The sequence below is a fragment of the Poecilia latipinna genome, unplaced genomic scaffold (genome assembly GCF_001443285.1).
Source record: "Poecilia latipinna isolate Pla-1442-1.1 unplaced genomic scaffold, P_latipinna-1.0 Scaffold573, whole genome shotgun sequence".
In the NCBI taxonomy this organism is placed as follows: Eukaryota; Metazoa; Chordata; class Actinopteri; order Cyprinodontiformes; family Poeciliidae; genus Poecilia; species Poecilia latipinna.
In genome coordinates this window covers 108,867-130,331 of record NW_015113189.1, presented here as the reverse complement: position 1 = coordinate 130,331, position 21,465 = coordinate 108,867, and the positions used below count along the sequence as shown (strand labels likewise).

Here is a 21,465-nt window from a genome sequence, read left to right as displayed (position 1 = left end):
TCAAATTCTGGAAAAAAAAATCTATTAACCTTTTGTTATTCAATTTGCTAATCCAGAAAGTAAACAAATTAGTTCCACACTACATTAACGTTAAGTCAAGCAGAAAGGATTGGGCATTTTTCATGTTGATATAAGTATTTTTTTTAGCTGCACATTTATCCTTTGCTGCAAATGACCAAGGGTTCACTAAAGGAATGTTGTTTTTGCATTTTAGGCAATACAATGCTTATATTCTTATTTAAAGAAAAAATTATTATTTTTTTGCATTTGTTATGCATTTATTATGCATTTTTGATATATAAAATAAAATTAAGTGTTCTAATGAAAAATCAGAAGAATGTGCAAGTTAATTTATCCAATTAATCACTAGAATAACTCGATTTATCACCAGAATGATTCGTTAGATGCAGCCGTAGAAAATATGTTAAGCTTTTATGTTGTGACATGACAAAATATGAAAGAAAAAAAAAATCAGTGGGTATCAACAGCTGTCACATGTTCACATGTCAAGATGTCGAACTTGCAGCTAATCTTTGGCCTTGCACAAGAAGGGGAAAAAAAAAAGCCTCAAACCTAATGTTTATCTCTGAAATTATTCACGACAGGGAAGAAGTCGCACATCCTATCACCAAAACACGAATGTCTAACTGGGATCAAGCCGACAGCTCCTTTATACATTTCTCACTCAATAAAATGGCAGCTCAGCAAATGAGCTTGTCAGGACACGAAGCAACGCCTCTTTCCCTCGCTCCCTCTCTGAACGTGCACACACTCTCCCGCTCTCACACACGGGCTTAAGAGGAGGAGGAGGAAGTTATTATGCGTAACATGAGAGGGGAGGGGATTCCATGGATTCCTGTTGGGAACTTCAGCATGTACTGAAGCATGAGGGAACATGCTAGTTTCTCAAGTCCACCTCTGTCACTGTAGAGGAACTTGAGGAATTTCCTTTGTTGATACCCTTCTTCCCCATTGAGAAGGGGGAGGGAGGGAAGCACTTTCCCACACAGGCCTTCACTTTGAGGGGGGGAGCTGGAATAGATGCAGATAAATAGGAGGAAGAGAGGGGCCGTAGTTGGGTTGCACCACTCACACAAACATTTAGTCCAATTTCAGAGCTACGCACAAATTAAATGGAGACTTCAGGCTGAAGCCCTTGAATGTAAAGCGTGTGACATTCCCTGAGACGTCCACAGAAAGATGATTTAGCTAGAAAACTTACGCATTGCAGTATGGTCTCTTCTCGAAGCCTTTGTAATTCTTCATGTTTAAAGTCATTTTGCAGATCTCGCAGCTGAAGCATCCTTTATGCCAGTACTGTAAGAAAGACACAAGACAACACGTGGAGTTTTTATTTGTAGTCAGGACAAATTTATTACAGGCAAGATTTTCTTGCAATGGAAAATGTACAACCATGTTTATCCATAGATTTTAATTGAGAAGCCCATTTTGCAGCACCCAAATCAGCTTCTATTCAACTTATCTAACTTTACTAAATGTAGCAAGCATTTTGAAAGAAAGTGACCAAAATCCTGGTCTTACAACCAGATATAAATTTGCTCAGTTTAGCCCCAAATTATTTAAGAAGTAGTTGTCTTTTTTTATTGCAGCAAATGTGCAAAACACATGTTATGTTATGGATCTCCAATAACCAAACAGCATATTTTTCTTTTGTTTTTCCTGAAAAAAAAAAAAAAGTAAAAGTAAAAATTTTAGTTATTTTTTTTTCTTTTTTACTTCTTTGACAACCTTTTCTTAAAGGATTTAAACAGATGAGTGACCTATCCATATCATTTCAGAAAAATGAGCAGCTTGAACTGTCGCACTAAAGTGATGCAATCACTCTGGCATTGAAAACTTAAGAAACCAACTTCCTCTTTGGGTGCCAACAAAAAGCTGGCTGACAGTGGTGTGAGAACCTGTTAAATTGTATTTGATGAGAACATATCACAGTTTGCACAGCAGAGTCACAAGGTTCTGCATTTTTAAAGTCTTGTGAATTATATCAAACATCTTCGATTCATCTTCATAGGAGCTTGGACCAATATATACAAGAGTGTTTTCCTCATCCCCTCTTCCCACCCTCACACCCCATTTCCTATTCTGGCGTTAGCTTAATCTGTAGTCTGTGGTCTCAAAGGGAGATTGAAGGAGAGGGAATTGGACAAACCCAAAAAGGAGGGAGGAGAGCATGAAAGTAAGGAGCTGGACAAAGCAAGAGGAAAGGCTGCAGCCAGCAGAGGGTGGGTGCGAGAGGGGAAACGCCGGGGAGTGAAGCAATGATCTGATCCCGCTGTCTTCGAAGAGAGGGAGGGAGGAGAGCGAAGACACCAAAAGAAAGAATAGGGCCAAAAGAAAGGGAATGCTTATTAACATGGCCTTAGGGCACCCTGCCATCCGTCCCATTCTTTCTCCCACTCTTTATCGCTTTCCATTGCCCACACACAAAACGAGAATCCTCCGAACAGAAAAAGGCGCAAGAAGATTAATCAAAACAGCAGAAACATGAGACTGCGATGAACATTTCTGAATGTTTCTCAAACAGGGCAGAGACATACCTAACATGCACAGACATTCATTTATAATGCAGCATGTGTAAAAGGAATATAGCCAGAAGGATGACTTTTAGACTTGAGGTATGAATTGAGTCACAAACCAAGAAGAAAAGACTCAATGGGAACATCTTTGGACCACCCAGGATGGTCTCCACTGACAAATGGCAAGAGTGTGCATATGTTTGTAGCTGCTAGCCAGCAGTATTGTACTGGGGCATAGAAGAGACAATGCTAACAGTGAAAACAAGGCCCTGGCTGTGATCTGGAGAGCTGTGATCCACAGCCAAACACACAGAGCCAAACCTTCAAGTCCAAACTCCTTAACCAACCACAACCCAGCCAGGCTGGAGGGAGCTGCAGATGGACACGTTACTCTCTGTTTCTCTTTATTTGAAACAAATCGCTTTAAAAACAACAGGACGATTACATGCTGTCTGGATACAGTTGATCTGTAGGGCCATTTCAATGAGCAAAACAACAAATAGATCATCTGAGGGACAAATGCACACCCATGCTGGGAGAAAATTATTGAAACAGAGCATTTACTGTTCTCAGGAGAGTCAAAGAGGCAGGCATGGACTTTGACATTCATGTTAGACAGGTTAAACATTGACTTTAAGTCTAAATTAAAACACAAATCTGAGGAAGTCAACCATTTAGCAAACTATTTCTATGGCTTCCCTAACCTGCTAATCCACATTACAGGACTAGACTTGGCACCCTCTAACCAAGCATGACTTGGAAACAATGCTGCTCTCTGATGACAGCAAAATGTTTCAACATAACCACAACTTCTGAATTAATCATTAGAGGGCATACCTGAATAAACATGTGCTGTAGTTGGAAGAGGAAAGGTGATCCCATTTTCAGGTTGACAATTACAGGAATTTTCTTTTTTCACTTTTGGCTGCAGTCGATTGTAAAAACAATTTGATGGCCCAATTAAAGGGCTGTTTCTTTTCCTGATATAATTTTATTTTCTTTAAAAGTCTCCAGTTTGACACATGTAAGGTTGACATATTAGTGTCTGTATACATGGCGCCAAAAGGAGAGGTCGGTATGAAATGTCTTGCGGTATATGCCTCCAGTTTTGTACCTGAAAAAAGTTGCGAATGCAACAAATAAAACTACAAAAACATGGTTGGTTAATTTGTGTGAATGAAACAAGTGAACTTGATGATCAACTAAAATCTCACACTACTCCAGATATGTGCAAGTTATTCTTCTCAGAGTGTCGCTTATTGAAAGCTGTGTGCCACCTTTTTTGTCGTTACTATCCTGATTCATGCCAACGTCCCTCAGAAAAATAAATACAAATGATGTCTGCTTTTGCAGCCAACAACAGAACAGCTGGTGTGATTTGATCGTCGCTGAGACATTGTAAGGTTGGCAGAGGAGGCATGGTAACAGTCCCCACGACATTCCCACAATGCACTCCTACAACACTGTACTACTAACTGGAAGTCTCGACATGCAAGACGTGGCCTGGAAGAGGGTGGAAATTTGCAATTTCTCAATTGAAGTATATGGTACTCCACTAAAATAAGTGTCTCTTTTCAGTATGCAAGGATCAGCCTTTACCCTTTGACCTGTAAGGTTGCAGACATGCATTGAGCAGTTAATGCTGCAGTATGCAACTGTAAAAATATATATTACTTTACAGATATGCTGAAACTCTCACTATGTCATAACAGTATGGTATGAGAGATGATCTGTGAAAATAAAGCAACAGCCAATCACAGCCAGGAGGTGGGTGTTAGCGCTGTCAATCACCCTCTGTCTCATCCCCTTTCTTTCCCCGTCTGCTACACTGCAGATAACAGATCATGTTGTGGATGCTCAGGCTAGTTAGAATGGCCACTGATGATGGCGGATACACAGTTTCCTGTAACGTTAGGTTACATTAGCACATTTAGCAGCGAGTACATGAGGTTGATTGACAGTGCTAAGACCTTCCTTCTGGCTCTGGTTATTTTTGACTGGGAGTATCAGACAGCAATAGCAGTTTAGAGAGGATGTTTCCACATTATCTGTAACATTATACTGTCACAACAGTGACATATGTAAAAAACATTCTTCAAAAAACTTACATCATGCACCTTTAAGCAGGAGGCTCCGACTAATAGCTGTGGTTTAATCACGGAGCCTGCTCACATCGTTTTTCCTAGTTTGGTTACAATTCAAAGCAGTTGGGAAGATATTCTGCATTACCTGAATCATGGTAATCCAGAAATGTTACAATACCATGCTAAAATGTCAGAAACCGTGCAGGCTTCAACATGTCTGACTCAATAAAATAAAATCCTTAGACAAGCTTCTGTCACACAGTAAGATGCCATTTTGCAGTAATAGTTGGTGTAGCAGAATCAAATCAGAAATATAAGATACAAGTCCAGGAATGATTGAACAGCAGGTTGAAGGTGTTAAAGTTTTTCCAGACCCAAATTTTCAGAGTGTTTCTCACTTTTACAAATTTCAATCTGAATTTATAACCCACCTTTTTATTGAGGTCAAGCTTCACAGAGTAGCTGGAGAATACTTTAACTACATCACATACACATGCATAGAAATCCTGTTGGACACAGAAAAGAGAGAAGGTACAGAGGGAATATCGAAGTACTCATGACTGGACAACATGGGAAGGAGTCACATTTTGGCACTGATAATTGTTGTATGACATCTTTAGTTGTTGGAGCGTTAAAATGGCGGTTAGAGCATCTTGTCACACTGAATGACCACAGACTCTAGATTACAACTCATTTTCTCACGTATCATGTACAACAATAGATCTGGTCTGACACGGCTGATCATGCAGTCAGAACCTGGATTTAGGAACAATTCTCATAAAACACTAATGTATTAATCCCCTGAGCTTCTACGCGAGTTAGCCACAGCCCAGAAATGGCTGTCTTATGAAGGGTGGCGTGATATACTCATTTCAAGGGTTGGATGTAATGCTTGCAGGTGCTTTGTAATGGTTCAACTGTTGACTGTGTATTCTATGACTTTGTATTTTTGTGTTTTTATGATGTAAAGCACCTTAAACTGCCTGGTTGCTGAAATATGATATACAAATAAACTTGATTTGACTCGATTTTGTAGTTTTGCAAGAAAAGCATGCTGGAATGGTTTTGGATCAAGGTTCCTCACAAATAATTTGTTGTCACTAACGCATATTTGATATGATAAATGTTGTTTTAAAGCTCATTTGTGAAAAACATCACAGTCTTCCTTGGTGATTTTTAAATGAGATAGGCTTACCTGTTTGGGTTTATACTGAACCTGCACGTTGATACAACATAATCCAAAGTGCTTCCCACTGAAACATCCGAGACGTATTTTAACTCCATGCACTAATTCCAACCACTCCCCAGACACTCTGCATTGTCTGTTAATTATGTGCTCATTGTGAGAGTTACACAAGAGGGGACAAACAAAGCTGTGGAAATAAATGTGTGTCAGAGGGGCCGTCCAGCTGTTAGCCTTGTCTGGTTCCCGGAAAACCTTGCTCTGTAATGCCAAGGCAGGATCTGACAGTCAGCTGGAAAAATGAGGACACTGCAGAGATGGAGCCCTAGAAATGAAATACTCAAAAAACTGACATCTCTGTCTGCCTGCAGCTCAAGGGCAAATGCGTATGCACGTAATACACACAATTGTACATGTGTGCAGGGCTGGATGTGGGTTAAATGTCTCAATGTGAGAGATGCGTGTGTGTCAATGAGGGTCGTAGCCTGCAGACAAGAGAAAATGTTCACTCAGTATTGGTCAAGTAGTTTAGGAGGAAGAATCTCAGATATACCAGTGAAAATAATAGAGCTGGTTAGTGAACACCTAACTTAAAACTGGATTCAAAAGCATCGATTTCACAGTATAATTTAAAAATAAATTTATGAATATTCTCACTGTACAAACAAATCATTCTACTGTTTAGGACAGAATGTTTTGTGCAAACTAATATGGCCTTTTAATGATCTTTAAAACATGTTAGGATTATATCGCAGTGGTCATAAATACAGCCAGAAGGACCATATTTTGAGAGATACGAGTGTCTTGCATGCCCAAAAAAACCCTTAAATAAATCTATTGTTCTCTTTTGGAAAAGAACAGATAGTCCAAGTGTTATATTTTGGATTAGACAAGTGTTAGCAACTTTCCCCCTGGAAAGAACAACATGCATACAGAAGGGAAAGTAAGAGAAATTCGAGATGATTTGGACTTCATTTTATTTGTCAAAAATCAAATAAAAATCATGTTTTTTTTAAAAAAAAAACCTTTTCAAACAAGTACATGAAAGTCTGTATAAATAAATTATTAAAATTGTAGAAGCCATTATTGTCAGGCAGTTATGCACTGAAAATATCATGGAGTGACGCATGAGGTTTCAGGCGTTAAGTGCGGCCCATCTTCTGGTGTTAAGCACTTCCTGGGTCGCCATGTGAGACATAGTTTAATTTGAGAATCAGGCAGTGTGGTGCTGGTACGCCTAAAGACACGCACATCTGGATTGTGCTAGAAAGGATAATAATACAACTCATTACCATATGCAAGCTAATTAAAACTCAATGTCACTTTTTTTTTTGTTTCAACCCAGGGCATTGTAGACAGTGATTTTCACAGACTTGCTGGATATGAGGTGAACTTTTACTTTCCTAACTTTTCCTTCCAGATTTTAAGTTAATTTTTCCAACCTTACACAACAGACAAAGTATGTCCCAGCAGAAACATGAAAGAGGAACATAATTAAAGATCTTTCTTGTCATGCTGTAAATCAAGCACATAATAACCCCGTCATGGCTGTAAATGTCTCTTTGCAATGTGAAACCATATTTGCGCTGGTATAAACTGTGCAGTAAATAAAACCCAACACGTAAAGTGGTTCCTTCTTCCTGATCGTACACAACTGGCCTACTCAGTGAAGCCGATGGCTCGGGTGATTCTGATGTGGTTGGAGACATCAGAGGAAAGTGACTGGTGGTTGCTAAAGACGCCTCACCTTTGTGGCATTTAGACAACATGACTCAGCTCTCAAAATAACCTGACTAAAGATAGGCTGCCATTCCTAAGACGAGGAACAAAACATTCGAGAATGCCTGATTCATCTAGAAGCGTTGGCAGTTAAAACATAAGTCAGGTGATTTTTTTTTTTTAGAGATTTTTTTTTAGAGATTTTTTATTTATTTTGCATGCGTGCAAATATGAATGGGATGTAGGATATATTGTTTTTCAAACAGTAAAGACTGTACAAGATGAATATGCTTTGACCTTTAACCCTTCCTTACTGCAGTTTCCTGTGATTGAGCAGAAGCAGCACAATAGACGCTCAAATCTTACAGGAAAATCCTACAGTAGCAACCAAACAAAGCAAATGCATTGCTAAATAACCTAAAAAATGGGTTAGCCATAAAATGGAAGATAGGACAGAGTATTATATTAAGCCCTGAGCTATTTTATTGCTTACTATATAGCAACACTCCAGGCTCTCTGGAGGTCTTTCAAGATATTAAAGAACAAAAATGTATATAAATAAAAGGAGAACTAGTGTGTCTACGCATTATTTCCTTCTACAAAAATGCATTTTTACACAAGCCACTCTTACAAGATGATTTCTGTAGATATCGTCATAAAAATAGCATAGATAACAGTCTGACGTGAATGATCTGCCGACAGTTTAAAAAAGGATCCTCAGTGTAGTAAACCGCTTAGTGAGAAAATAAGTTTTTCTGTCCAGCAATGCAATCTTTAGCCTTATGCAACCGAAAACAGAAACAGGTGCTGGTCATGTTACTTGACTTGGAGATGTCTGGCACGGGTCATTTTGTATTTCCCCAAAATGATCTGATGATGTTTTAGAACAACTTTAATAAAGTATTTTTCTTTTATGTACTGTTTTAAAAAAAACAAAGAGGTCAATTAGTTATTTTAGTTTTATCAGGGGTCCTAATCTCTCATTCTTTTGAAGAGTGAGCTGACCCAAAGGGAAATCAAATTTATTTTTATATTTGTATTCATGTCAAATTCATGTTTAATGGTAAAGAGGTGCTGCATTTTGTGGCCATTTATTCTCAATAAATCATAAAAATACTTGCTTACCAAGCAAACTAAAATGATATGCAATGATTAAGAACGAGAGTATGAAATTGTTTAAGGTCAGGTTTCAGGCGTGAGGTTTAACGCCTGATGGAACTAAACGGTAACAGAAGAGTGCATTGGGAAATCATTACCTAAAGGTTTAGAAATAAGCAAACAGCATTTTAAATATTTCTTATGTGTGGTGACAAAATTATCGTTTAGTTTATGTGCTAGACTGAATAGCTCTCAATCAAAATAAGTAAAAAAAAATCTAATAAAATTCTGTTTAAGTAGCAAAAAATACATTCAAATCCAAACTTGGCTAACCTGAGGCTTTGGTTGACCATCTGAACTTGTAAAGTAGGTGATAAATGGTTGCATAAAAGCCAATCAGCAGTGCTGAAAATAAGATCTCTCAACTGTTGCAACTACCCAGAAGCCTAGAAACAGCAGCACACCTCTGTTGCGAGAAAATCCACATGAGGAAGGAAAGCACAAGTCAGTTTCACAAACCATTTATAGACCTTTGAAAGCAGCAGGTTAACCGTCCAAGAAGAGAGTAACCACCTACTGGCCTATATATCAAATTAGACTATTAATAAAACGTGCAAAAGATTTGGAGCAGAGTTGTGTAACCTGCAGGCCTGTTTAGCAAAACCTACGACAATATGCAGTAACGGGAGACACACTAAGAGTGGAAGAAAAGCTTTGCACTAATGTTCTTATTTTTAAAAAATCTATTTAAAAGTAGAAAACTGGGACACATCACTTTGCTCACACAGCAATTTCTTTGTTACACATCTCATTGGCTGGACTTCAAAGCCTTTTTGTGAAACAAAGCCACAAAACTGACAGGCATGCTCTGGATAAATGAGCTAAATATGTTCTTAATAACTTTATGCAACAAGCTGGTATGTTAAGCCCCAAATGAAAGCAAAATGAGATGGAGAACCGGTTGTAAAGAAGAGCCCGGACTAAAGTTTACTTCCTGTCTTTACATGCTGCTACTACCGGGCCAGTCCTGCTGTAAGCAGAGGAGTCCAGCACAGACAAAAGGCCTGGTTGTTCACCTCCTGCCACAGAAGGTGAAAATGGTCGTCAGAACCAAAGCACAAGTGGAAGAACACTGAGCTACTCCACATGTACACCTGAGCGGGTGGAAAAATACTCAGATCAGCCTTGACTGTTTTAAAACAAAGATGCAAATGTGTGCAGTTTTGAGAAAAAAAAAAAAGTGGGGAGTCTGACACAGAATGGCAGAAAACGTCAACATACGGAAAGCTAGCTTGCTTTGCTGGGGTCAGAGCAGAAAGATGGCACTGCAGGCCAGGAGCGGTGCATGCTACATGGGAGTGTCTGTCTGCTGGAATGCACTCTGCGTCGGGGCGGATTCCACAGCGCATTCACGCTGCACTTGTGGCAATTTGATTTCTATCAATCCAAGCTTTGTAACAAACCAACATTACTTCTGTGGAGATGTCTGATCCGCCCTGTAATATAGGACGGCTGCGGGTATGGAGGGCTTCTGAGGTAAATCAATTCCAGTTGAACGCACAATGGGAAAATACCATTCATGTCCATTCTGCGGAAGAGTGACGCATCCAGTCTGGGGATGATGTTATTTTAGATAAAGTGCTTTGTGAGCTTTCTCCACCACCTTCTTTTATCTGTCAATCCTGACAGATAAGTACATCTCAACAGTGATTGATTTTCTCTAGACTTTGAAGCATTCATTGCACAAAATATCTAATTGGTCGACTAAAATATGCTTGCCACCTAACACATTTCTCCTATTTCTACTTATTTGTCACACCTAAACAGTTCTGAACAAATAATATCCAATTTGATTTTATCTAAGGAGGAAGTATTATGTAAAATAGACTTTTTTGAGCTTTAAATTTTGTTATGTTATTTCTTCATCAAAAACACCTGGAGTGTTGCTTTGGTTCAAGCATGTTTGAGAAATACTTTTATCTCTGTAGCAACCATCCAGCTGTGAAAAACACCTGGGTGGACCTAGCTCCGCCTTCAAGACGTAGCCCTTCCCCCGAATCAGCTCCTTCAGACTAGCCAGCAGCAATTAGCAAACACCTGTTGGAACTGCAAGTCAGCTGAACTCACAAAAGCTAGTTCTCAGTGCAAAGTTGGTAAAAACATTGTTAATGGCTTAATAGCAGAGCCATGTTGTGATGACTTACTGAAGGTGGAGTTTCAGAAAGAGATGGGATTTTTAAAGAGAGGGAACCAATTTCAATGGGTTAAAGGATGAAGTCAAATTTGATACATATATATTTTTTATAACAACTGAAAGTTATAGATTCTTGATTAATTGTGCTATAAAATGGTGCTTGATGCCTGGGAAAAAATATAATACTGTCCTTTAATAGGAGAAGTAATACAAAAAAAAAAACTTCTGTGAAATAATATTCTCCTTTATTTTTAAAATAAAAATTATGTTTTACCACATATTTTCAGAAAGATAAGTTCCATTTCACAAGCCAGACCCTGACATGATTACTGGCAGACATGTACAATCAGAAAATCCTTTCATTAGAAATAACGCTAAAACTAAAGAAATTCATCAACAGATGAGAAACAAAGACTTCCATTAGTCATGACTACAAATCCATTTCTAAGGTTTTTGGATCCCAGTTAACCACAAGAAGACTCACCCAGAACAACCAACATCTAGACTCCCAAAAGTCTCAGTTAAGATCAGTGTACATGATTCAATTATAAAAATAACAGCCATTGGATCGTTCCAGGTCCAAAACCACTGCAAAGGCCCGTCTTACATCCACCAGTAAACATATTGATCATCTGAAACTTTATGGAAAATATTCTGTGGAGTGACGAGACTAAATTTGGTATTTTTGGAAGGCTGCAGCTAGTGTAAATTAAACGACCTTTCAGAAAAAGATCATCATACTCAGAGTCAAACTTGGTGGTGGTGTGACGGGCTGGGCAACTCTCATAATTAATGGAACCAGTGATTCTGTCCTCTACCAGAAAGTCAGGAAGGAAAATGTCTGGCTATCAGTTGGTGAAGCTACACAACTTAATCTTGAGTTAATACAACAGGACAATGGGGAAAAGCACAGTACTCAGATTGGACCTCGTTGGTTTTCAGAGCTTAAGTCATCATTTCAAATGTGCTTTTTGTATTTATTCAGCTTACCGTTCTCTGATATTGAAATTTGTTTAATTTAAAACATTTAAGCATGAAAAAAATACCCTTTTTTTAAGCAGAGAATGTAATAAGGCTGATAACGGAAATTTTGTAAGTAATTTATAATTAATCAGGTGATGAGACCGAGAAACTAGCTGGTGATGTTATCAAAACCCAACGTCAGTTCCATGAATAATTTTTTTTTTTTTTTTTAAAAAGCTGCATCATTCTGTCAAGAAATGATCGACATCACTGCAATTATCATGTCCCGTTTAGCAGAATACTTCCACCGAATGTAACTTGAGTTATGCTGATCAGGCTTTGAATGGCCGACCACAAATTACAGTTTTCCTTGAGGTCTGACCCACCGATTCAATTTCTGCTTTTAAGACTGTAACACATAATAGAGAAAACAAGAATTGCTGCAAATGCTTTAACGTTTGGGAATAGTTTTGAATTCAATTAAAAATTTATTATTTTTTAAAATCTCACTTGTTTCATCATCTGTAACAAACCTAAAATTGTGGAGATTGTTAGTAGTTTTGCTAATAATTGTCTAATCACTTAAGGAATAACAATAAGAACCGACTGATGGATGTCTAAATGTAACCGATGCAGCTTATTTTATTTTAAGAGAAATATGTTTTTAAGACCCCATTTTCACAATACAAGAACGAATCTTGACTAAAAGAAAAGTTCAAGTCCTAATCACCAATCCCTAAGAGAGATGTTGTAATTCATATTCAAAGCAGAGACCCCACCCAGATGAGTACAGTAGGGACTGAGCTTGAGCAAGTTCAGCGTCTTGTACAGTTAAATAGTTGCAGAACTCTTTAACAAACTTGAATTTCCAAATGTTTTTGCGCACCCATATTTTTCAACGAGTTAAGAGACAAAACAGGAACAAGACTTGCACCATTAACACTTCCTTTAGTTGTGCCACGACTGCCAATGACTGACCTCGAGAGTCACGGTGGGTAAAATTGATGAGATTACCCCCTGATCTGAGATTAGCGGTGTGTTTTGGGTGAATCCAAACAAGTAAACTCGTCAAATAATCCCCGATTTGAGATTAGCCGGTGAAATTGAGACAATCCGCGCTACCTGGGAGGAGTTCAGGACACGGAAATAAACGTGTTCGGTCGTGGATAAAGTGCTGTATTGTTCAGAAACCTGACGGAAATACCTCCACCTGAGGAGGTTTATGTGTGAGGGTAAAAACGTACTAAATAATGAATAAATACGCCCTGTTTGAAAGCAGTGGTGTGTTTTGTCGTTTTGGGCCCAGACAAGGCTCGGTTGTCGGGAGCACATCGAAGCCTCGCTTGCGGGCGAATAAACACCTTAATCCAAATTAATACACAAAAACAACATAAAAGGAGCACATTATTAACCAGGATGGGCACTATTTCCCTTTTCGACCACGTTGTGGTGCCACCGCATTGCCAGACGCTGGCTAGCTGCTAGCTTGCTAACGTCGACATACCTGTTCCTCTGTCTTCAGTTCAGTTCATTCACCGAAATATGTGAACGCTTTCGCTTTTAGCGAGGCAGAAAAAACCCCAGATAGGGTCCAAAACAACTCAACCCGGTTTCTTTCATGTTCCAAAATAAAAAAAGAAGAAAGACAGAGATATTTCGAGCTCTTACCTTGTCCAGACAGTTCACTTTTTCCGTGGGGTAAACGACTTGATTACATCTGCCACACATCGGATTCATGTTGGAGGAAACGCTCTTCTAGCTAGTTAGCAGACAACCCGGCGATGATACGGGACAAAAGTGGCAGCGTGCTGTCGAGTGTTCGCTTTAAAACACCAGCTACAGAAGTCGGTTGCGATTGGCGGCTGACCAAAACCAGAATCTAGTTGTGTGTAGCGAAGGAGATTGTTGTTGTAGCCGCACAGCTGGCTGTCAGTCTATTAACCAGACACGGAAAGCACGCCCCCGACGCCCTCCTCTCCTTCCTTACAATGCGCGTGTCCGTGTACAGAAGGGGGGGAAAAATTACAATTTGGGCTTTTTTCCCACCTAAATTTTCATTGAATGAATAATTACTCGTCAGATGACTTAATGAGAAAATATATAATTTGAAAATATCCACTAAATACTGTAAGAGATGTGTCTGCAAATCAGTATTTAGTGATGTCTGATCGAGCCCCGTGCACCTCCTGTTTGTCCTATCCATGCTCCATCTGTTCTTGCATAGCAAACTAATGCAGTCATCTTGCAGATTTTGGGGCTCCACCAATTCAGTGCTCCTAAATCACATTTTACTCATCTGCCACGTTCACTGCATGTCCTACTTCATGTCCAGGTGAAACGATTGCGTAGGGCGACACCTGCTGGCAAACGCTATAACAAACAATATCATCCATTCATCTATTTCCTATGCAATGGACAGTCATTATCACACCACAGGAAAATGTAGAAAATCAAATGAACATAACGTGCATGGTTAGTCTTTGGACTCTATTGAAGGAGTTTGGACCTGTTTATAACACTTTATTCAGCAGAACAGCACCTATGGTTCTCTTTTAGCAAACTAAAAGGTAAGTTCAATGACACTGGGACCACATGATGTAATTCAAAGCTGAATTTCTTTTAACAGTGAGCTTTAGACTCTTTCTTACCATTGTGTTCACATGGTTGTAAGATAAAGATGTAATGATTTGATGTGTTTACAATATTTAAATATTACTACAAATTCTTGCAGCAACTTTTTTGATATATGAAGGATAAAACACTTTTCCTTATTTGAATGCTATGTTCTTGTGTTTTCCCCATTTTGAAGCAGGCCTCTGTCACATAATATTTAGACCTCAGGGAAACAGGAAGTCACTGTTTATTATTTGGACATTTCCAATCAACTTAATAAGATGAAGAAAAAAATAATAAAATGATATTATTGTGAAACAGTTCTAGTAGGACAATGTCAAACAGAACAGAAAGTTAGCATAACATGTAGCAAAACCCAATTTTTTTTTACTGTTTTTCTCTGGTCTTTTCTATCACAATCTTAAATTAAAACATATTTCATTCAGCTATTGCAGTGTATCATTTGGAAAACTATTTCCAGCATTTTTCTGACCCGTCGAGAATCGTCATCGGTCTTCCTGGAGTAATGTACCCTAACTAACCTTCACAGAACATCTCCTAAGATTAAATTACACACAAGAGAACTCTCTTTATTGGTTTTAATGACTTCTAAATTAGTTTCAATGGACTTTATATAGAGGAATCAGAATAAAATGAGGGTAATTACAAATGCACAGCACACTTCTCTCACCTTTATCTGCAAAAATATAAAAACAAATCAAAACTGCACTGTACAACATACTCAGGATTTTTTGTGAAAGTAAAAAAAAAAAATAATTCAATCGAAAGCACAAGAAACTAAAACTCCCTTTTTCCAATTTCTTTATTGGATCAATGAAGGAGCGCTCACTTTAGTTTATAAGACTCTTTATGAGACATAGCTATGCATACTTTTGAACACCTTTCATGTGAAATTGATCAGTGTGCAAATACTGCCTAATTGTCACCAAATATGTAAAACTCAGCTATACTGTTCCAAAATATTACACATTTTTTATATTTTTTGGGGGGTGGAAAAAGAAGTTACAGTGCTTCAATTTAAAACGTAGATGGTTGCACAGATTTGCACATTTCAGCATGGCCCAGCTTCGACGATGCTGTGTTTTTCATGACCTTCTCCCTCAACTTCTGTGTATCCTGGTCGCTGATTTTGGAACTTCATGGATGGCCAGTAGCTTTTGCGTCTCTGTTCGGCAACATTTAATGGAAAATATGATATAAACACAACAAGCATGTTAGATTTTGTTGTTATTATTATGTCTGTGGCGTACCTGGATGAGGTAGAGAGGTGATAAGCCAGTGGGATAGCAATGGATGCAAATGGCGACAAGTATCAAAGCCAAGAGTAAGACCAGAGCGGCCGCTATCCCCGCTATGATACCAGTGTGAGACAATTCTTTACTTTTGGTTGAAGACTTTGTTTTCACATCTGAAACCAAAATAAACATCCGTGTTTTTAAATCCAAAACAATGATTTGTGAGTAATAACTTTTATTTGTGACTCACCGCTGCCCGTAATGAAAATCTCATCATCTGGAAGAAATTAGTGTGTTTAGCTTTTTAGTTCTGTTCAAGAATTCTGAAGTAATTATGTTTAACAAATAAAATCATCTGGGAAAGATTACTTCTTTTACACTCTCTTTGTTCTGGAATTAAAGGTGTTGTGTCCTCTGTTTTTGGTGCAACAGAAGAAGCCGTGAAACCATCCTCCTTGAAGTAATCATCACAAGTTGCGTCTTTGCTCTGTCCACATACACACACACAGCAATAAAACTCTGTTTCACTTCAAAACACAGTCAAATTAAAGCAAACATCTGCGCCCCAGTCCTACCTCCTCCGAACAAGAATAATCCAACCATTCCTGCCTGTGACGGTCCATTCCATCTGAACACCTGAAACACGATGTTTGAATAAAACAAAGAGTGACATTTTTATTTGAGCTGTTTAGCTGCTCACCTCTGGAGAACGTTACACCAAATGCAACCAGACGTTTGGTTGGAGGAGAGGCAGCGCTCACAGCTGTCATGTACGAGGCAAGCTGGAAAAAAAAAGAGAGAAAAACAGTGAAATGAGATTTCATTGTTTTAAAGCTGATATTAAGATATGAAACATTTGTGAACGATGAGAGATTTCACTGACTGGGGAGTGGTGTGATCTCTACAGCAGATGAATTGGTAATCTTTGTCATGTCGATTTCAACTCGATGGTACTCATAGATCGTTTGTTGAGCTCCATCTTGAAAAGGAGAAATAAAATGTAAACATAGTATTGTCTAATGACTAATTACAGCATTGTTCACTTCTATTGGTAAAAAAAAATCCCTTAAAGCTGGTGTATGTAACTTTTAAAAATATATATTTTTTTACATATTTGTTGAAACTGTCATTATGTCGTGACAATATGGTCTGAGACAAATAATCTGTGAAAAATTAGAGTTCCTTCGACTTTTCCCAGCGCTGACTAAAAACAACCAATCAAAGCCAGGAGGAGGGTCTTAGCGCTGTCAATCACCCTCCTGCTATCCAACCTTGTTTTCTGCTTAGGAGTAGCTTCTTTCTGATAGCAGAGTCTATCGTGAATGCTCACTCTAGCTAGCATGGCCACTGATGGTGGCGGATAAACAGTTTTCCTGAAACGTTTAACTGCAAGTAAGTAACAAAAACTTTATTTATCACCTTTCAAGAAACAAAATAACAAATACACAAAACTAATTCAAGCAAAAGCAGAATTAAAAAGACAAGTTTGTCCGCCATTAGCACATTTAGCAGCGAGTGCATGAGGTGACTGACAGCGCTAGGACACGTCCTCCTGCCTCTGATTGGTTGCTTTTGGTCAGGAGCAGTGCATTTCTTCAGATGGCAATAGTAGCTCAGGTAAACTTTTCAAAGATTACACTACAAGATTCTTTTTGTAACTTTTAAAAAATATATATTTTTATATATTGTTTTCTGAAAACCCATCTTTTTTCACTGTCATCTGACCTAGCATGAGAGAGATCACTTTATTTGTCACGTTGTGTATAACATCTTTTGTTTGGTTGTTTTATGTTGGATGCTTTTATATGGTGTTGGTATCTTGCTTGCTATTGTAAAAGTGCCTATAAATAAAGTTGGGTTGGGTTGATGTTTTGAATTCACATCCAGCTGCAAAACCACATATCAAAGTGCTTTTTAGTTTCCTGGCAGAGAATAGCATATTGTTGTACAAAATGTCCTGGAATTTAAACAACAAAAGCAAAAAAACAATCTGTGATATTTAACACAGTGTTTGTGGACAAGCAACAAACTCTCAGCATCCACCTGACTTAACAGTAGGCGGGAGATATTTATATATTTATGCTCTTTCAACACAGACCCTGGGAGTGTTTGTTGCTGAAGAGCTCAATCTTTGTCTCATCTCACCATAGAGCACACTGTTAGTCCACATGTTTACATTTTTCAGGGAAGAATAGAAAAAAAATAACTTCCCTGGCAACAACTCCAAACCACCAGCTTGCATGCAGATAGCAGTTGTTATGGAAACTTGCTTACCTGAAGATAGATTTGATTTTTATAGATTTTATTTTTATTTTATTTTATTTTTCATCTCTCTTATCATCCTCGTAACTTCGCAAATAAAAATGCAAAATTTTGTTGCTCCTGTCATAGTTCAAGTTATTTTAAACCTCCAAAGTAGATGTGGGCAAGTTTAGGCAAATAGCTATTCTTTGTAGACTGAACATACAGCACATCCACCTTAACTGATTGACATGTTGTCCTGTCTTTCCCATTTTGGTCAGTTTTCAACACTGATTACCTTAAAAAAGTAAAAATACATTAAAAAAAAGCTTCAGTTTTATTTATTTGTGATATTTTTACTATTTATAATTATTTATATGTATGTATTTGTCATATTTATTCAAGAAAAAATAATCAGGGTGACATAAAAATAATGCAACTGCAACAAAACTTAGTTTTTTTCCCCCACATTTTAACCAGGGGAGACAATAAGTGTGATGGGTACTATATCTGTGCAAAACTCTGCTGATATTCTGCTAATGTAAAAAAAAAAAAAAAAAAAAAAAAAACAAATTCACAATTGCTATGTTTCCATTAAATAAGAACCGAGTTAAAATCACCGGAGAATAAGTTTGTTAGTGTGATAAATCATTAAAAAACATGCCAGCCATGATCCTCCAGTTACTTCCTGTTGTCTTCTTATTTGTGTTTTGTGCCAGGAGCTGTGTTTCTATTACAAATGCCTGCAAAACTTTATTGGCATTTTGCTAACGTCAAATAAAACACAATTTTGCAATTGTGGTGTTCCCATTAAATAAGAAATACAATTAAAATCATGCGAACAAGTTTGTTCATGCGTTAAGTCATTAAAAAAACATGATGCACAATCATCCTCCAACTACTTTCTGTTGACATCTTTCTTCATCTTTTCCAAAAGCAGAAACATCCAGTTGTTGATCACGACTCGTGTGATGCAATAAAAGTGTTTCCATTGCGGTTTTGGGAAATAAACCAGTTTCTATGTGGTCCAAAAACACTGTCATCCAGCCAAAACCTTTCATCAAAAAATTTAAGATTTTTGGAAATTGCTTTGTTTCCAGTGAGCAAATTTATTTTTCGAAATATGATTCGAAAACGAATCAAAATTGTGCAATTATGTGGATGAAATGCAGCTATTGACCTGGTGATTGTGACGTGGATGACATGACCATGAAGGCATCTGACAATCCGGCCTTCACTGGATGTTCGGCCGATCCGATCACATCCAGTGTCAGAGGAATCTGTTCAGCAGAAAACAGAATATCAAAGTTGGTGAATTACGATTAAATATCTAGAAGCACAGATGAAAAATCCATCTCACGTCTCTGTAGCTGAAAGAAATTCTTCCTGTCTTATAGAGAGCAGCCTGAAACGTAAAGGCTCCAGCTGACTCTTTGCCTGGAAGTCGAACCCTCTCCCACTGGACCACAAACACCTCTCCTACAGAAAACAAGTTACTTTCAAACTTCTGGGTGATATCTGGGTGCCAACATGTGAGATGATGTCATACCATTATCCAGGTACTGAACAGTGGAGTCTTTAGAGTAGCTGGGGTCAAAATTAGCCATCAGAGGAGCGATGTACTGTGTGGTGGTCAGCATGCGGTGAATAACATCTCCAGTGAAGATGAATCCTTAAAAAAAGACCAGATGGGACAATATATTTAAAACATCCCACTGAGAGCATATGTGGAAAAGAGGAAAGGTTACTGGAGTTGTACCTCCTGTTGCAATGGTAATCTGCCTCAAGAAATGTCCGTAAAAAGGGAAGTCAAAAGACAAGGCGACTCTCTGCAAACAGAAAAGACACAAACTGATACAGCAGTCAGAAAGTGCAAAAAAAGAGGAAAAAAATCTAAATTCTTTCATGGCAATCTCAGTTCTCAGACAAACCTGGAGGATTAACTAATGTCTTTGAGAAATTGCTGCATAAAATCATATTACCAAAGAATAAAAAACTACTCATGTAGTGATTCAGAAGTCATATGCACAGAACAGAACAATAACACAAATTTCAATATGTGGAGGTATAGCTCAGTGTTAGAGCATTTAACTGCAGATCAAAAGGTCCTCTGTTCAAATCTGCGTGCTCCCTATTTAAAATCTGTTAACAAAATTCCCAATGCAGTACCTTCAATAACAAGTACTGGTATGCTGAATTATCTGATTTTGTAAAATAGAGTGCAATATATTCCACAAAGCTTTATGTGTTTCAAATCCAGATTTTAAAACCTATGTCATAACCTATGCAGAAACAATTTCAAGAATTTAAATTCTCAACAACCACTGTACAAATACATAATATGCTGAATTCAAACATCCTGATAGGTAAAACAAGTATGTAGCAAATATTTTGATGCCAGCCAATCAGTTTTGTTAAATTCAAAAGGATATCAAGGTTTTATCTGCTTCAAATCCAGATTTTAAAACCTATTAAAAAACAATTTCATTAATTTAAAATCTCAACAGCCACTGTACAAATTCATAAAATCCTCCCCATCTATTCGAACTGTGCATCACTTTGGCAAGTACAGCAGGAACGCATTCTGAACTTAATTGTAGATGCAATGTTAACTAAAAACAACTAGAGTTCATACATTTGCTGATGACAAAATGTTAGGAATTTTGGGATCATAGACAAAACCATGACTAATTTATCAGATTCAGCTAATAATGGTGTTTCTGAAAAATTCCTAATTGAGGATGCACCAATTTTCTGGATTTCAGCAAATTCAAAGCTCAAGTCTAAACACTTGTTAGATGCAAAATAATATTTGCATGCATGAACTCAAATGAGTTCAAATATCCTGATGTGTAAAACAAGCTAAATCTCCACAGCATTACTTTGGGGGAAAAAATCACTTCAAGTACAACAAAATATTTTAAAATGAGGTTAAATAGTTTGCACTTTAATATATCTATGAGATATAAAAGACTAGAAATGTTTGATAGATATCTGATTGTCATTGTCAATGCAGCACATTCAATAACAAGTATGTTGAATAATCAGATTTTGTAAGATAGACTACAATATATTCCACAAAGATAAAGCTTCATGTGCTTCAAATCCAGATTTAAAAACCTTCATTATCGCCTACGAAGAAGCACTTTCAAGAATTCCAATTCTCTGATTATGTATTACATGACGTGGGGGTATAGCTCAGTGGCAGAGCATTTGACTGCAGATCAAGAGGTCCCCAGTTCAAATCTGGGTGCCCCCTATTTAATATCTGTTAGCAAAATTCCCAATGCACCACTTTCTAAAACAAGTATGCTGAATAAAAAGATTTTGTAAGACAGACTACAATATGTTCAACAGAGGTAAAGTGTTATGTGCTTCAAATATAGATTGAAAAACCTACATAAAAACTTACTAAAAAACATATTCATGAATTTAAATTCTTTGACTGTATATGTTATATGACAATAAACATCTTGTACAACATGGGGGTATAGCTCAGTGGTAGAGCATTTGACTGCAGATCAAGAGGTCCCCAGTTCAAATCTGGGTGCCCCCTGATTAAAATCTGTAAACATCC

The 21,465-nt window shown here is 37.7% G+C and overlaps 2 protein-coding genes and 2 non-coding genes across 5 annotated transcripts in view; 2 read left to right on the top strand and 2 right to left on the bottom strand.

Moving 5' to 3' along the window:
• The window catches only part of lasp1 (LIM and SH3 protein 1), a 41,572-nt gene extending 27,719 nt beyond the window's left edge, over positions 1-13,853 (bottom strand). The window contains exons 1-2 of the mRNA XM_015041913.1: positions 13,447-13,853; positions 1,223-1,317 (exon numbers count right to left, since the gene is read on the bottom strand). Coding sequence (XP_014897399.1) covers positions 1,223-1,317; positions 13,447-13,515 — 164 coding nt within the window. The 5' untranslated portion in view covers positions 13,516-13,853. The remainder of the gene's footprint in view (positions 1-1,222; positions 1,318-13,446) is intronic.
• Positions 13,854-14,976: 1,123 nt separating this feature from the next.
• The window catches only part of LOC106953281 (plexin domain-containing protein 1-like), a 35,107-nt gene continuing 28,618 nt past the window's right edge, over positions 14,977-21,465 (bottom strand). For both annotated transcript variants that reach the window (XM_015041911.1, XM_015041910.1), the window contains 11 exons: positions 19,648-19,717; positions 19,438-19,560; positions 19,249-19,367; positions 19,069-19,168; positions 16,531-16,626; positions 16,348-16,429; positions 16,223-16,283; positions 16,017-16,134; positions 15,898-15,924; positions 15,663-15,820; positions 14,977-15,577 (listed from right to left, as the gene is read on the bottom strand). In XM_015041911.1, coding sequence (XP_014897397.1) covers positions 15,464-15,577; positions 15,663-15,820; positions 15,898-15,924; positions 16,017-16,134; positions 16,223-16,283; positions 16,348-16,429; positions 16,531-16,626; positions 19,069-19,168; positions 19,249-19,367; positions 19,438-19,560; positions 19,648-19,717 — 1,068 coding nt within the window. In that variant the 3' untranslated portion in view covers positions 14,977-15,463. The remainder of the gene's footprint in view (positions 15,578-15,662; positions 15,821-15,897; positions 15,925-16,016; positions 16,135-16,222; positions 16,284-16,347; positions 16,430-16,530; positions 16,627-19,068; positions 19,169-19,248; positions 19,368-19,437; positions 19,561-19,647; positions 19,718-21,465) is intronic.
• trnac-gca (transfer RNA cysteine (anticodon GCA)) lies at positions 21,076-21,147 on the top strand. Its single transcript has one exon. It is a non-coding gene; the product is annotated as a tRNA-Cys (tRNA).
• Positions 21,373-21,444, top strand: trnac-gca (transfer RNA cysteine (anticodon GCA)). The gene has a single exon. It is a non-coding gene; the product is annotated as a tRNA-Cys (tRNA).